This window comes from Lepidochelys kempii, chromosome 9 (genome assembly GCF_965140265.1).
Source record: "Lepidochelys kempii isolate rLepKem1 chromosome 9, rLepKem1.hap2, whole genome shotgun sequence".
Taxonomy (NCBI): Eukaryota; Metazoa; Chordata; order Testudines; family Cheloniidae; genus Lepidochelys; species Lepidochelys kempii.
The window spans coordinates 21,939,824-21,952,546 of NC_133264.1; the positions used below are offsets into that span (position 1 = coordinate 21,939,824).

At 40.5% G+C, this 12,723-nt stretch overlaps 1 protein-coding gene across 1 annotated transcript in view; it reads left to right on the top strand.

The window, feature by feature from the left end:
* KPNA4 (karyopherin subunit alpha 4) overlaps positions 1-11,545 on the top strand; it is a 61,518-nt gene extending 49,973 nt beyond the window's left edge. Inside the window, exons 16-17 of the mRNA XM_073359521.1 lie at positions 8,460-8,554; positions 9,630-11,545. Coding sequence (XP_073215622.1) covers positions 8,460-8,554; positions 9,630-9,728 — 194 coding nt within the window. The 3' untranslated portion in view covers positions 9,729-11,545. The remainder of the gene's footprint in view (positions 1-8,459; positions 8,555-9,629) is intronic.
* The last annotated feature ends 1,178 nt before the right edge of the window (positions 11,546-12,723 follow it).

Genomic DNA, 12,723 nt, shown 5'->3' on the forward strand with positions numbered 1-12,723 from the left:
TTAGTCAATTGTTGATGATTGAACAGCTAGGTTTCCATTTTTGGTCTCTTTTGACCTTTTGTCCTCTTTCACTGCTGGTACTGGAATGATACCTTGCTCACCGAGGTTTAAGTCCTGCAAGACTTCTGCAAATCCTGTTCCAGTCAGCTACCTGCATCTGTCCTGCCTGAAAGCTTAGGAGAATCCCACATCAGTCACACACATTTCATCTGTAAAAGTTTCAAACCCCACTCAAAAAGAGATAGGGAGGCATGGCTTAAGTTCTTGCTTATGGAAGCAGCACTTCAACCCCCATCAGAAAGGGTCACAGGAGTAAAGTGCCCCAAGTACTTCATCTTCAGTATGGAGCACCCCAACAGATGTCTGCAGTTCCTCAGTCCCATTCCCCTGTACCAAAAAAAAAACTTCAGACCTTTCTCAGGTTCCACCTCTTGCTCTTCTGCGTTGGCACTGAAGCATGACCGAGGCAGACGCTCCACAAAGGCATTTGAGAGAGAGGCCATCCCTGGAAAGCTCGTCACCTCCCAAGGGGGTCTCACTGCCTCCGGACTCTGTGCCATGTTTGTTAAGGCCATTCCTTGAAGGACACTTGCAGACCCAACAGCCGGTGCCAGTCCCAATCACCCTGGCAGCACATGCAGTTGCAGAAGACTTGCTTAGCCTCTTAGTACTGATATTGTCGACAGCAGAAGGCTCGCAGCCAGTGCCTGTGCCTGCAACTTATACCTCACCACATCTAGATCCTGTGATACCATTACTCAAACATCTGTTGAAGCCTGTCTTGTTGAGAAGAGAGCCTCCTATGATTTTTGCAGTACTGCTATCACCGGGCTCAGACTGTCTCTCATCAGTCCCATCTGCATCGACCACTACTTTGCCTCAGGCATTTGACTCTTTGGACACAGAAGTGAAGTCCTCTCTATCTTGTCCAGGACACTACATCTCCTATCAGAGTTGTTGGGACCGTGGGCTATCCAGCAACCCCAGCACTGGGTCCAGGCTTATATCAATGGCCATTCTGGCACTGTGGAGCCTTCCCCTCCAGCCAGGTCCTCCCCTCAACATTCTTGGACACAGTCATGAAGCGTGCACCAGAGACACCAGAACAGAGAGCACCATCCCCTGGTACCAAGACTGGTTCCAGGCAGCCTCCCCACCACAACTTATGGACCAGCCACCATCTCGGATGAGAGAGGCTCATCCCATCTAGTCACCTCTTCCCAATAGGCATTTTGATGGGATATTCAAGGACAGTGTACTAGCTACCTTAGTTCTGTCTGTTCCCCATCTTTTATTTACCAATCCCTTACCTCACTTCCTAAGTGCATGGGCCCGCATAATGTCAGATTGGTGGGTCTTAAGCGTGGTAGAACGGGGGTGTACCATCCAGTTTATTTCTACCCTTCCCCTGTCCCTCTTCAGGAATCACTCTCTCACGAGATTGCCCTTCAGCAGGAGGTCCAGTGTCTTCTTCAGGCAGGGTCCACAGAGGAAGTTCCATTGTCCCTCGGGACAAGACTTCTATTCCCTCCATTTCCTGATCCCCAAAGCAAAAGGGGGTTTCGGGCCTATTTTAGATCCAAGAGAGCAGCTTACCTTTCGGGGAAAGAGAACATGGTAGCAGATCAGCTGAGCAGATCCTTCTCCAATCAACTTAACCAGTCATTACATCCAGAGATAACTAAGTCCATCTTCCATCTGGGGGGAACTCCCCAAGTGGATCTGTTTGCGACAAGAACCAACAGAAAATGCTCTCAGCTCTGTTCCTGGAGAGGGCTCAGCCAAGGCTCACTGACAGATCCCTTTCTCCTATCCTGGAAGCATTTCCTTCCATGCACCTTCCCTTCAGTTCCTTTACTGCCCAGAATAGCATTCAAAATAAAACAAGACCGTGCTCACCTCATTCTTATAGCACTGCATGGCCTTGTCAACATTGATACTTGACAACTCCTCTAACTCTCCCATTAGATCTAGACTTAATCCCAGGGGACCATGGACATCTGCTCCTTCCCAAGCTCTCCATCTAGCAGTGTGGCTGCTTCATGGCTGGAGCCTTTTGAAAAAGTCCAAAATGTGCTTCTGAATACCAGAAATCTCTTGACTAGAAATACTTAGCCAGGTAAGTGAAAGCTCTTCTCCATATGGTATTGTAGGAAAGATGTATCTCCAAAACGAGCCCTCCCCACACCCCTGAGTGGCATAAGTTTTTGCCAACGTAAGTGGTAATGTAGACATGGCCTACTTTTTTTTGTCATTTAATTTCTGGGGGTGGGGTTACAGAAAGAAAACTTGTTAGCATAAGTCCTTGTGTTCTACATGCTAACTACAAGTGCCAAGTGGACTACTGATCCTTGGCTAGTCTGAGTTTCCCCATACGTTTCCCTCCCCTACTCCCATAGCCTCTCTAGGTTTAACACAGAGCTCTACACATCCATCTGCAGCATAGAACACACAGAGGTGTGAAGTGGCCCATTCATCTCAATGTGATGGTCTCATCTGAATGAGAACACCTGAAGGCAGGGTGGATTTGATTTAAATCAAATTGCTTTGAATCATTTAAATCACTAGCCAGGAAGACTCGATTTTAATCATGGATTTCTACATAAAAGTGCATTCTTGTTGGTTGTTATAACCTTAATACATATTCTTCACAACTCAGAGATAGATGTAGGTTTCAGTTTTAGAAGGTACACACTATACATTTTTAAAGTGATTTATTTTGAAAACTTTTCAGATTAGTTTTACAGCTATATCAGATGATGAATGCTTGGTTATTTCATTTACCAAAGGTAATTGAAGCAGATATTTATGAAGTCATTAGGAGGTGAACTATCTCCAATTCAACATGTTAATCATTAATATGTGGAGGATTTTTTTGCCATGTTGTATTTGGATGAGAACATCACCAGACAGATTTTTAAATTATTTTATTTAACTAAAACAACATTATGTATTCTGGATTTTTTTCTTTGACAGCAAACATATAATAATTTAACAAAACAAGGATATGAATTTTTGAATTTAGTTAAACGTTCAAGTTTTTTAAAATCAGGGGAGTTTTTTTGTTAAAATTGTTTTTAACTAAAATAGTTAAATGAAATATTAAAAAAAAAATTGAAATCAACTATGTCAGCCAGGTCAACATGAGAAACTTAAGATATTGGCTTCTGCAGCTAACTTAGTCGTCTTCACCTACATTTTTCTGTTTTTTCATAATCTGGAAAAGAAAAACAACCTTTCCTGCTTTTTCAGGTCCCAAACGATTTCTCAGTTTGGAATGAATTAGTCCAAAGGAAGAAAATATATTCTTTCTACACTGGCAGAAGAAGCTACTGCTGTTAAAAGTGAGATTGTCACTTCAATAGTCTCTGAATCTAAGTGCTTAAGTGACTTCCACCAGTTCACTGGTGTGTCTTTCTTTAAAACATCATCAGCAAACATATATTTCTTGAATGGTTCACCCTTAGCTCTGAAGTTTATTGTAGTTGGCATTATGGAGGGATGATTGCTGGATGAGCCAACTCCTCTTCTTCAACAATTAAGGTTTGACCCTGGTACCGAGTATTGAGAATATTTGCAAGAAAACGAGCTGGAGATAGTGCTGGTCCTGTTTGTTTTTCTTAATGCTTGTAATGTAACTCTGTCATTTCGTATTTCTCTTTTTAAGCTCTCACTCAGTTCCTTCCAAATTTCAGCAGCGTCAGCAATAAAACAGCTATTTTGCCTGCATTTTGTTCAAGGCTACAGAAATAGGCTTCAGGGTACTCAGCATGTGTTCAACATTTCTCTTAAGCCCAATGATGAGAACTTTGGCTGTGACAATGCCATCTATTTTTTCACTATTTTGTTTCACAAACTGTCATCAGATTAGGCCAGTTCTTGATATAGTGCTCAAAACAGTCCACTACTGAGTTCCATCGCACATCTTGTGGGGGAGTTTGGTTCCTCCCACTTTTTTTAGAGCAGCTGCTGCAAAGCAGTTGTTACGGAAGTATTTTGCAATTTCAACAACATTAGCCTTTATTTCTGGAACACTGAAGTCTTTGGCTAGGAGGTGCATCAAATAAACACTGCAACTGTGTTATTAGCTTTGGACTCTCTTCTAAATTTCTTCCTATCTTGGATACATTTACAGCATTGTCTGTGACCAAGCTGCGTACTACACATTTGAATTTTTTTTCAGTTTGTTATAGCTTTTACTGCTACTACTTGTAAGTATTCTGCTCTGTGTGCATTTCCTGATGTATCAATTGTTTCTGTAAGGAAGACACTCCCTTCTGTTGTCACACAAACACATACAACAGGATCATTGTGGACATTGCTCCACCCATCAAGACTCAGGTTAACAATTTCACCCTTTAGACCTTTTGCACACTGCTCAATTTCTCTTTCATACATTTTATCCAGCAATTTGCCTGCGACATCTGCTCTGTTGTGTGGACTGTATCCTGGTCTTAATGACTGAACCATGTTCATGAAGTGTGGGTTCTCAATCATACGGAAAGGAGAGTTTGTTTCATAAACCGGGCAATGTTTCATCAATTACCTCTTTTTGTAATGTGCTGGTTCTCATCACAATCTTATCTATGGTTGTTTCTGGATGATAGAGATTTTTTTTGTTTTTGCTACAGGTGATATACTGTGGCTAGGTGACATACGTGACTGAAACACTATCATTGGCAGATAACTCTGAAACTATAGAAAAATGATGGTGATCTTGAAGGTGGATAGTCTTCAGAACCCTATATGTTGAGGATGGATTCTCCTAAACAAAATAAGTCAATGCAGTTATTTAATTATTATTACCATACTGCTCATTTAGTATTACTCATTGCATTCACTGACACTCAGCACTACTTCAAAGGTGAAAGTGTAAAAGGAAGATCTGCCCATTTCAGCTATTTATTTTTTATCACAACTGCATCTAAAATGGTAGTACCATAGAGTAACTACTATATTTTTTCCTCAAGCATGAGAATTCCAGAGTAGGTCAGAAGGAAGACAGGCAGTCCTTAAGAAAGAAGTATGAAATAAGAAAGTTTACCAACCTGAAGATCCTGAATGTTCAGATATGTTCCTTTCATCATCTTCAACGAAGCTTCTTCCTGAGAAGGAACACTTCTTATAATGTTTCACTCAGGCAACCAGGCCTTGCATTTCTTTGTTGCCCTGTTTGCATTTTGCACACATGCCTGTCTTACCCACAGGTAGAGGAACTTCATTAAAATATTCCCAAACTGGATCTCTTTTACGGCCTGCTGCCATTATAGGTTTTCTCTTCTAGTGAGAGAATGGTATGGTAGATCTCAAATCAATGAAGGCTACACTCAGAAAGACCTCAAGACTTCTGGAATACGCTGCTCAAACAGTTCCACTTTTATTTCTACTGCCTGTCCCTCCCTTCTCACATTTATCTCCAGACGACTTCTCCTTGTCGAGATCTATTCCACCCCCAACAATCTTCCATTCATTGAACTTTCTGTAACTTTTCACTTTTACAGAGAGATAAGGGATTGACTCTGTGTACACAAATTTGCAGAGGGACAATAGAGTTGAGGTGTGTTATTTCTCACCTTTATTTTATTTATTTATTTATTTTAAAAAATGTTTGCTGTTATCTTTGGAGACACAAGTCCACTGTTTGAGAACTGCAAAACTAATCATCTCTGATCATATCTTCTAGACTGAGTCCCATTGGGTATATAGAAAGATTAACCTAAATAATCTATACAGAAGCCCCTGGAACACCGTAAGATTGGGTCCCTAATCCATGAACTGTTGGAACTCATTTACAAAACTTTTCTTAAACATTACATGAATATATTGTCTCCTACTGTAGAATTAGAATTTATAATCCTTATTCCATTATGAGATCTGAGCTATAATGTATCTTAATTAAAACTATCTTTAGATAGGTTTTTTCCTCAAAAAGCATTTTGTCAAAAAAATTCTTTTTTTTTTTTTAAATCATTGATTTGTTTATCCACCTTGCTGAAGGAGATGAATATAGTCTGAAAAATGAGTTTTTGATATGGGTCAAGCATGCCCATTCTCGTCTCCTCACACGAGTGTCAGTAGTGTGTTCTTTGTACATGCTTCAAACATACCTGTTCTAAACTCCCCGTACAGAGGGCAGAGCTTCCCCAGATACTAGCTCAGGTGGGGTGGTGGTAGGGAGTGGGGCTTGACCCTCAAATAAGGCAAGCTCTGTTCCAGAACCCGGCTCACAGAAGGTGTGCGGTTAGACCCCCATAATTTGGCAGGTACCCCCCCTCCCCAAGATCCCAGCTCACATGGTGGAAGGGAGAGGGGCTCAGATCCCACCCCCGAAAGATAAGCTCCCTCCAGAAGCTGGGGCACATGGGGGGGTCAGACACCCATAGATGGGCAGGAATCCCCCAGATCCTGGTGCACATAAAGAGAGGCAGGGAGCAGAGCTCAGATACCTCCAGAGAGGCCTGGGCGTTCATCCCAGCTCACCAGGTGGGTCAGGGAGACTGTCTCAGACCCCCTAGATGGCCAAGAGGCCCCAGATCCTGGCACACATGGTGGGATAAGGATCTGAGCCCCTCTCTCTATGCATGTGTACACTGAAGGGGTGAATGTGGGGTCCTGTCCCTATTCTCCCCCAGCTCCCTGCCACTTATCCTCATGGGTCCTTCACCTGATCCCCCAACTCCTCTAATGTCCCCTATCACCATTTATCCCTGGCCCCTTGATGCAGTCCCAAAACCCTGACTCTTCCACTCCCCATTGCACCATCCCCTAAAATGCCCTGCTCCTGCAGGCAACTGTTCACATGTCTAATTTTTTAATAAAAATACTTTGATTACATTCCTTCAAAATAAACAAAAATATGCCAGCCAACCTTTTCCCAATTTCTGCTCAAGGTGGGGTTTGAATTGAGGTTGGCTGAGTTGGTCAGATTTGAATAACTATTACTACGTATCCCCTTAAGCCATCTAACTGGTCTAAAATGTTGAGGTCTAGCAGTCCTGTTAACTTATCTGACTGCACATGCTCACTATAATTAAGGCTACGTTTTAGTCACAGGCAATTTTAGTAAAAGTCACAGGCAGTAAACAAAAATTAACGGCCCGTGACCTGTCCATGACTTTTACTGTATACCCCTGACTAAAACTTGGGGGATAGGGGAGCCCTTGGGGGGTACCGCAGGTGCACAGGGGGGCGCCACAGATGCTCGGGGGGAGGGTTGGCGGGGCTGGGGCTGGGAACTGCTGCCAATGGGAGCTACAGGGGTGGTGCCTGCTGGCAGAGGCAGCACATGGAGCTAGGAGCTGTGGGAAGGGAGTTCCTGTAGCCCTTCCGGGGAGCCCGTCCTGGGTAAGCAGTGCCCTGCACTCCAGCCCTGAGTACCCCCACACCCAAACTCTTGCTGCTGGGGGTGTGAGACTGCCCCAGCAGCAGCTGGTGTGCCTGGCCCAAGGGCTGCCTGAACGGCTCAGGCAGCCTCTGGGCCTGGCACACCAGCCGCTGCAGAGGTCACAGAAAGTCATGGAATCTGTGACATACAAGGATCCTTAACTGTAGGATTAGGCACGTGAATAGGTCCTGAAGAAGAGCTCTGTGGAGCTCAGAAGCTTTTCTCGTGAACGGCAATTGGTCCAATAAAAGGTATTACCTCACCCACCATGACTCTCATACTTAACTTTGGAATTTGGTTTTGTTATGGATTTACTGACTTTCATCATGAATATTTCAAAGCACTAAAGAGTATGATTCAACTATCTGCTAAAAGTATTAAAAGAAACCTTAATTTTATCTTGATACCAGAGCACACAAAACCCTTTTGACTGTTTCCTGTGACTTCTATGTATTTATACCTTAAAGCCAATTGTCCTTTCAGGATTCCCAATAAAGCAGGGTGCATACTACAGAGCTGATTATCTTCCATGTAGATTAATTTCATGAAATGTAATTGGAAAATATTATGTCCAGTTCATCCCAGTGACTCTCATTTTAAGATTTCCTTATTTGCACTGGTATTTGAGGTGCCTTTGTAGCTAAGATGAACAAAGTGAAGTTTGAGTACGATCTGTTGAACCCAAATCATTTTGCAGACTTTTCCCATGATATTTTTAAATAATAAAAAAAGTACTTGATAATTCACAATATCACAGTATAGCACATAAGAACCATTAACTTAGAACTTGTATTATCATGATGTGTATGGAGCAGGTTGTGCTTGGCTGTCAAATATAATACAGCAGAATCCCGTTTATCCAATCTAATTGGGACCAGGACCAGATCTGATCATCAAAAATCCGGAGAATGGGAAAGTGTGTTGCTGCAGCAGCATCTAGTGGCCACAAGAGAGAGTGCCCACTTCTGGCCCTGGAGTCCTGATCAGTTAATGTGGAGAGCCTAACAGAGGGTCAGATAAATGAGATTCTAATTCTACTGTATTTTAATGCTTAATTTAATTCCATCTCTTAAAGGGCTGGAGAAAATTGAACAGCTACAAAATCATGAAAATGAAGACATCTACAAACTGGCTTATGAGATCATTGATCAGTTCTTCTCTTCAGATGATGTAAGTATCTAGTAGCAGTGTAGTGTAATCTATTCTGCTTTCAATCATATTTAATCTTTTCTTACAAACATGGTTAAGGAAATAATTACAACAGTTCTTAAATCTGTGTGAGCGTTATAGCATTATTTGTGGTTGTCTCTGAGTAACATAGTGTCAGGTTGTGCATTTTTATTATTTTGCTACCAAAGAACATCCTCCCAAAGCTGCAGTATTCTCTCACGTGATACAAATAAATGATTCATGCTCTAAAACAAAACATCTTACTAAAATTATAATCTTTTCTGTCTTTATCAATAAAATAGACTAAAAAGAAAGACATTAATATTGACATCAAGAAAAACAAAATTGGTAGCACCAAATTAGCAGGCTCTATAACTTCAAAAATCCCTGTTTAACTTTATTCAGCAGCCATTTAAAAAGTGAAATCACAGGCTAGAATTAGAGAGTAGAGTATATGAAATGTCTGATACTCACCTCATATAACAAAAACCAGTACATGAACACTGTTTAATCAAGATTCATTTGGACAGCCAAAGTAATACTAACTTACACACACACATACTAAAACAGCATTAGAACTTCAAAAATACCAAAGGCATTGCTGGGTAGTTCAGTCATCTTGAGAATAGTCTGGTGGTGGTCTCATTTTAGAAGTATTCAAATATGTGCCGCTGTCTGTGTGTCCACACTACCATTTTTAGTGTGCTAACTGAAGCAGAACTAGCACGTCTGTCTATCCGGGCTGCCCTCTCAATTTTGATTCTTCTTTTCTTGTCCGAATAGTGTTGCTACACCCTCTCTGTCATTCAGTTTGTAAGTCATATTTGAATTCATAAAGTGCTTCGGGGTGATTCAGGGTGAAAGGTATGTAAATATAGTATTGCTGATTGTGAGCCATATGGCGTCAGACTACTACAAGTAGGCTACATCAGCATCTATAGTTTAGCTTTATCTATTGTTTAAAAAACTCATCTAGTCTTATAAGCATTAGAATCGTTCTGTGATGTAAAACTTGTTTCAACTAGTATTTGTCCTCTCTGTACCCATTCAAAGTACTTTTTTGTTTTTTTAATAGATTGATGAAGATCCTAGCCTTGTTCCAGAGGCAATACAAGGTGGAACATTTGGTTTCAATTCATCTGCCAATGTACCAGCAGAAGGGTTCCAGTTTTAGAGTGATATTTTGGTGGTTAGGTACAATGCAGCACTGAATAAAAAATGGTTTGACCCATCAATCTTGGCTCATGGGATCCGCTGCTGCATTAAATCGGGAAAGAAAATGTGAAGATTTCATTTGGAATCACAGAAAAGCCCAAATGAAGTCAAGATGGCGAGTGGGTGCGAGTGAGAATGAGTGGCAAAATGTAATGAAAAACTTCACTGAATGCTTATTTAGATTGTTCAAAGAAAAAGGGCTACAGGTCAAAGATCTTCAGTGCCTGAGAAGGAACAATGACTTACTAGAGCAATTGGGGGGGAAAATGCAGTACTATTATCATCAAGCTTTGTAAGCATAAAAGAGAATAGGATGCCCATATAAGTCCAAGGAGAATGAGCCCAGGCCTTGCTATGAAGCACCGTGTGAATGGACAACATTGAATGAATGTCTGGACTCAGCTGTGGAGCCAGGCTCATGTTTCAAACCTGGGGCTCTTCACTCATGAAGCAGACTCCTAGTCCTGGAGTGGCGTGTGTACGAGAGTATGGTTGTGATGCTGTATGTGAACGCATGCAAGCTTGATTCGCCTTCAGGGGGCTGATAATAAACCTAGTAAATTATCAAAATGAGTTCATAAGTGTTAACTTACACTGGACACACAAATAAAGACCGGTTTAGCAGCAGACTCTGGTTTACTCCTGCAGCCTGTTTTATTTTATTTTTTCCCTGTTTCTTTTAGTTATTTTTAATTTCTTTCCTGTATGGCTTATTATTAGTTGCTTGTAAAGTCAGAATTTTCAGGAAGGCTTCCCTGTGCATTTGCACCAGATGAATGTTTGATGTTATGAAAAGCTTTCCATATCATCAAAACAAATTTCTGTAGATTTTTGCATGAAAAAACATACATTTCTCTCCAAATAGACTGTTGCAGTACATAAGTTGCCATAATAGTAGAAGACAGTAAAATGTGGTAATAAATTCATCATCCTTTTCATTTTCAAAGATAACATAATGATCTCTTTGCATGTGGTAATCTACAGCATAGCTCATTTTTAGATTTTGTTGAGTCCTGTAACCAAATGTTTCTTTTGTGGTAGAATACCGTGCTGTTCAATGTTACTTGTTTTCAAACTTTGTTTTCTATGAAAATGATATGGAAACTTCTAAAAATGAAATTTGGTGCATATGTACTGCTGAATAAAGACCGAAGAAGAGGTGTGAATAGATGTACAAATCCAATTCCTGGTTTGAATACCTTTAATAATATGCCTAATCTGTCCAATTGTTTTAGACTCTTTTTATCTTAGATGTAGGCAGCCATGAACAATCTATTTTGAGCCACTTTAGAGAGAAAACTTTGTATTTTTAAGACTTGCATAAAAAACATGCAAGTGTTTTTATAATTGGAGTAATACCTCAGTTTTGAGGTTCTGCACACTAAATTAAAGGTGACATTACAAATTTATACAAAAAGGAGAACTCTTTATAAGGTGGCTCATTGTAGGAAATGCTGTGCCTTCCCCTTTGAGCACAAGTGTTGCATGAACAACAGTTTGCTATAATAAAACATACCGGATTAGTCACCATTAGCATCTATATCTACCTTGTGTTTTAAAATCAACTGGCAATTCTGAAACACTGTAGAATGGATAAAGATTATTTTGTGATCATAACTCTTTGTTGGACTAGAGTATTTTTACAGCATTCCTTGTCATCAGAAACATGGTTAAAGTTTAAAACTAGAAGCAGCAGAAAACTAGCTTGTGAAATTTATCTAAGTAGAGTGCAGGCTAGGCTGTCTTGGGGAAATAAACGTTAAACCTTTAAAACAGCATTGTATTATTTGGTGTGTGTCTTTTTGTATAAACTTGAATTGTAGTGAAGAAGTTAAAAAGCATTTGTGTACACAAGCAGGCAAAAAATAGTTTAACAAAATGTTCATATAAACTGTTACTTCCATACCCTTTTAACCCTTTAATGTGTTTCAGACATACCTCTCAACCTGCCAAAGGCCCAAATATGGGATGCAATATGAGAGACAGACCCAAAGAGAAGAATAGGAACTGTTATTCATGTAGGGAATTTAAGACTGTAAATAGCTTTCTGCAACTTCACTTCCCTGTTTCTTTATATCTAATAAAAATAATATGCAATAATAAGTGAGAAGACACAATTTGTATAGAACATAAATAGGTTCAGGACTAAAATGAGTGATGCTTGAAATGAGGGACATTTCAGAGGAAGTTATGGCTTCAGAACCGACATAAGAGAGTTGATTACTTTCATGCATTATGTAAATCATACAGTACACTGGACCCTCACTAGAACGCAGGGTTTGGGATCGATGCGTGGTACCGCATTAATGCGGGGACCGCGTTAAAATGAATTGCAATTAAACTAATTACATTTGGGATCCATGACCGCAACTGCATGTTATGTGAATTTGCGCTATATAGATGCACGTTCTAGCGAGGATCCGGTGTATATTAACTATGTAATTCCATCGGATGTTTTGCTAATGAGCAGAATTGCATCTTAAGTAATTATGTTCCACCTATATTTTTACTTTCAATTGCATACCTAAATCTTCCCCAAAAAACACAGTTCACTTGTGAGTTTTCATACAGTCCTTTTCACAAGTAGCTCTAAAATGCTTTACAAAGTAAGGGAAGGCTAGTGTCCTTAAAGTTTTACAGATGGAGAAACTGAGGTATAGAATGACTTGCCTAATCTCACACCATGTTGGTAGCAGAACTGCAAGTAGAACCCAGGTTTCCTGACTTGAAGACGAGTACCCTATTCATTGGACAGTGTGCCTCCCTGGTTTAGTGTTGCAGGTTCAGCATGGTTGCCATATCTTTCCCTTTTGAGGCATCTTCATTGACTGCCTCTTTTCTGTATCATTACATTGGAATTTTTCAAAATCACCTAAATGAGTTCAGATCTTAATAGTGGGACTTGGATGCCTAATTTACTTAAGCACTCTTGAAATCCCACCCTCAGACTTGAA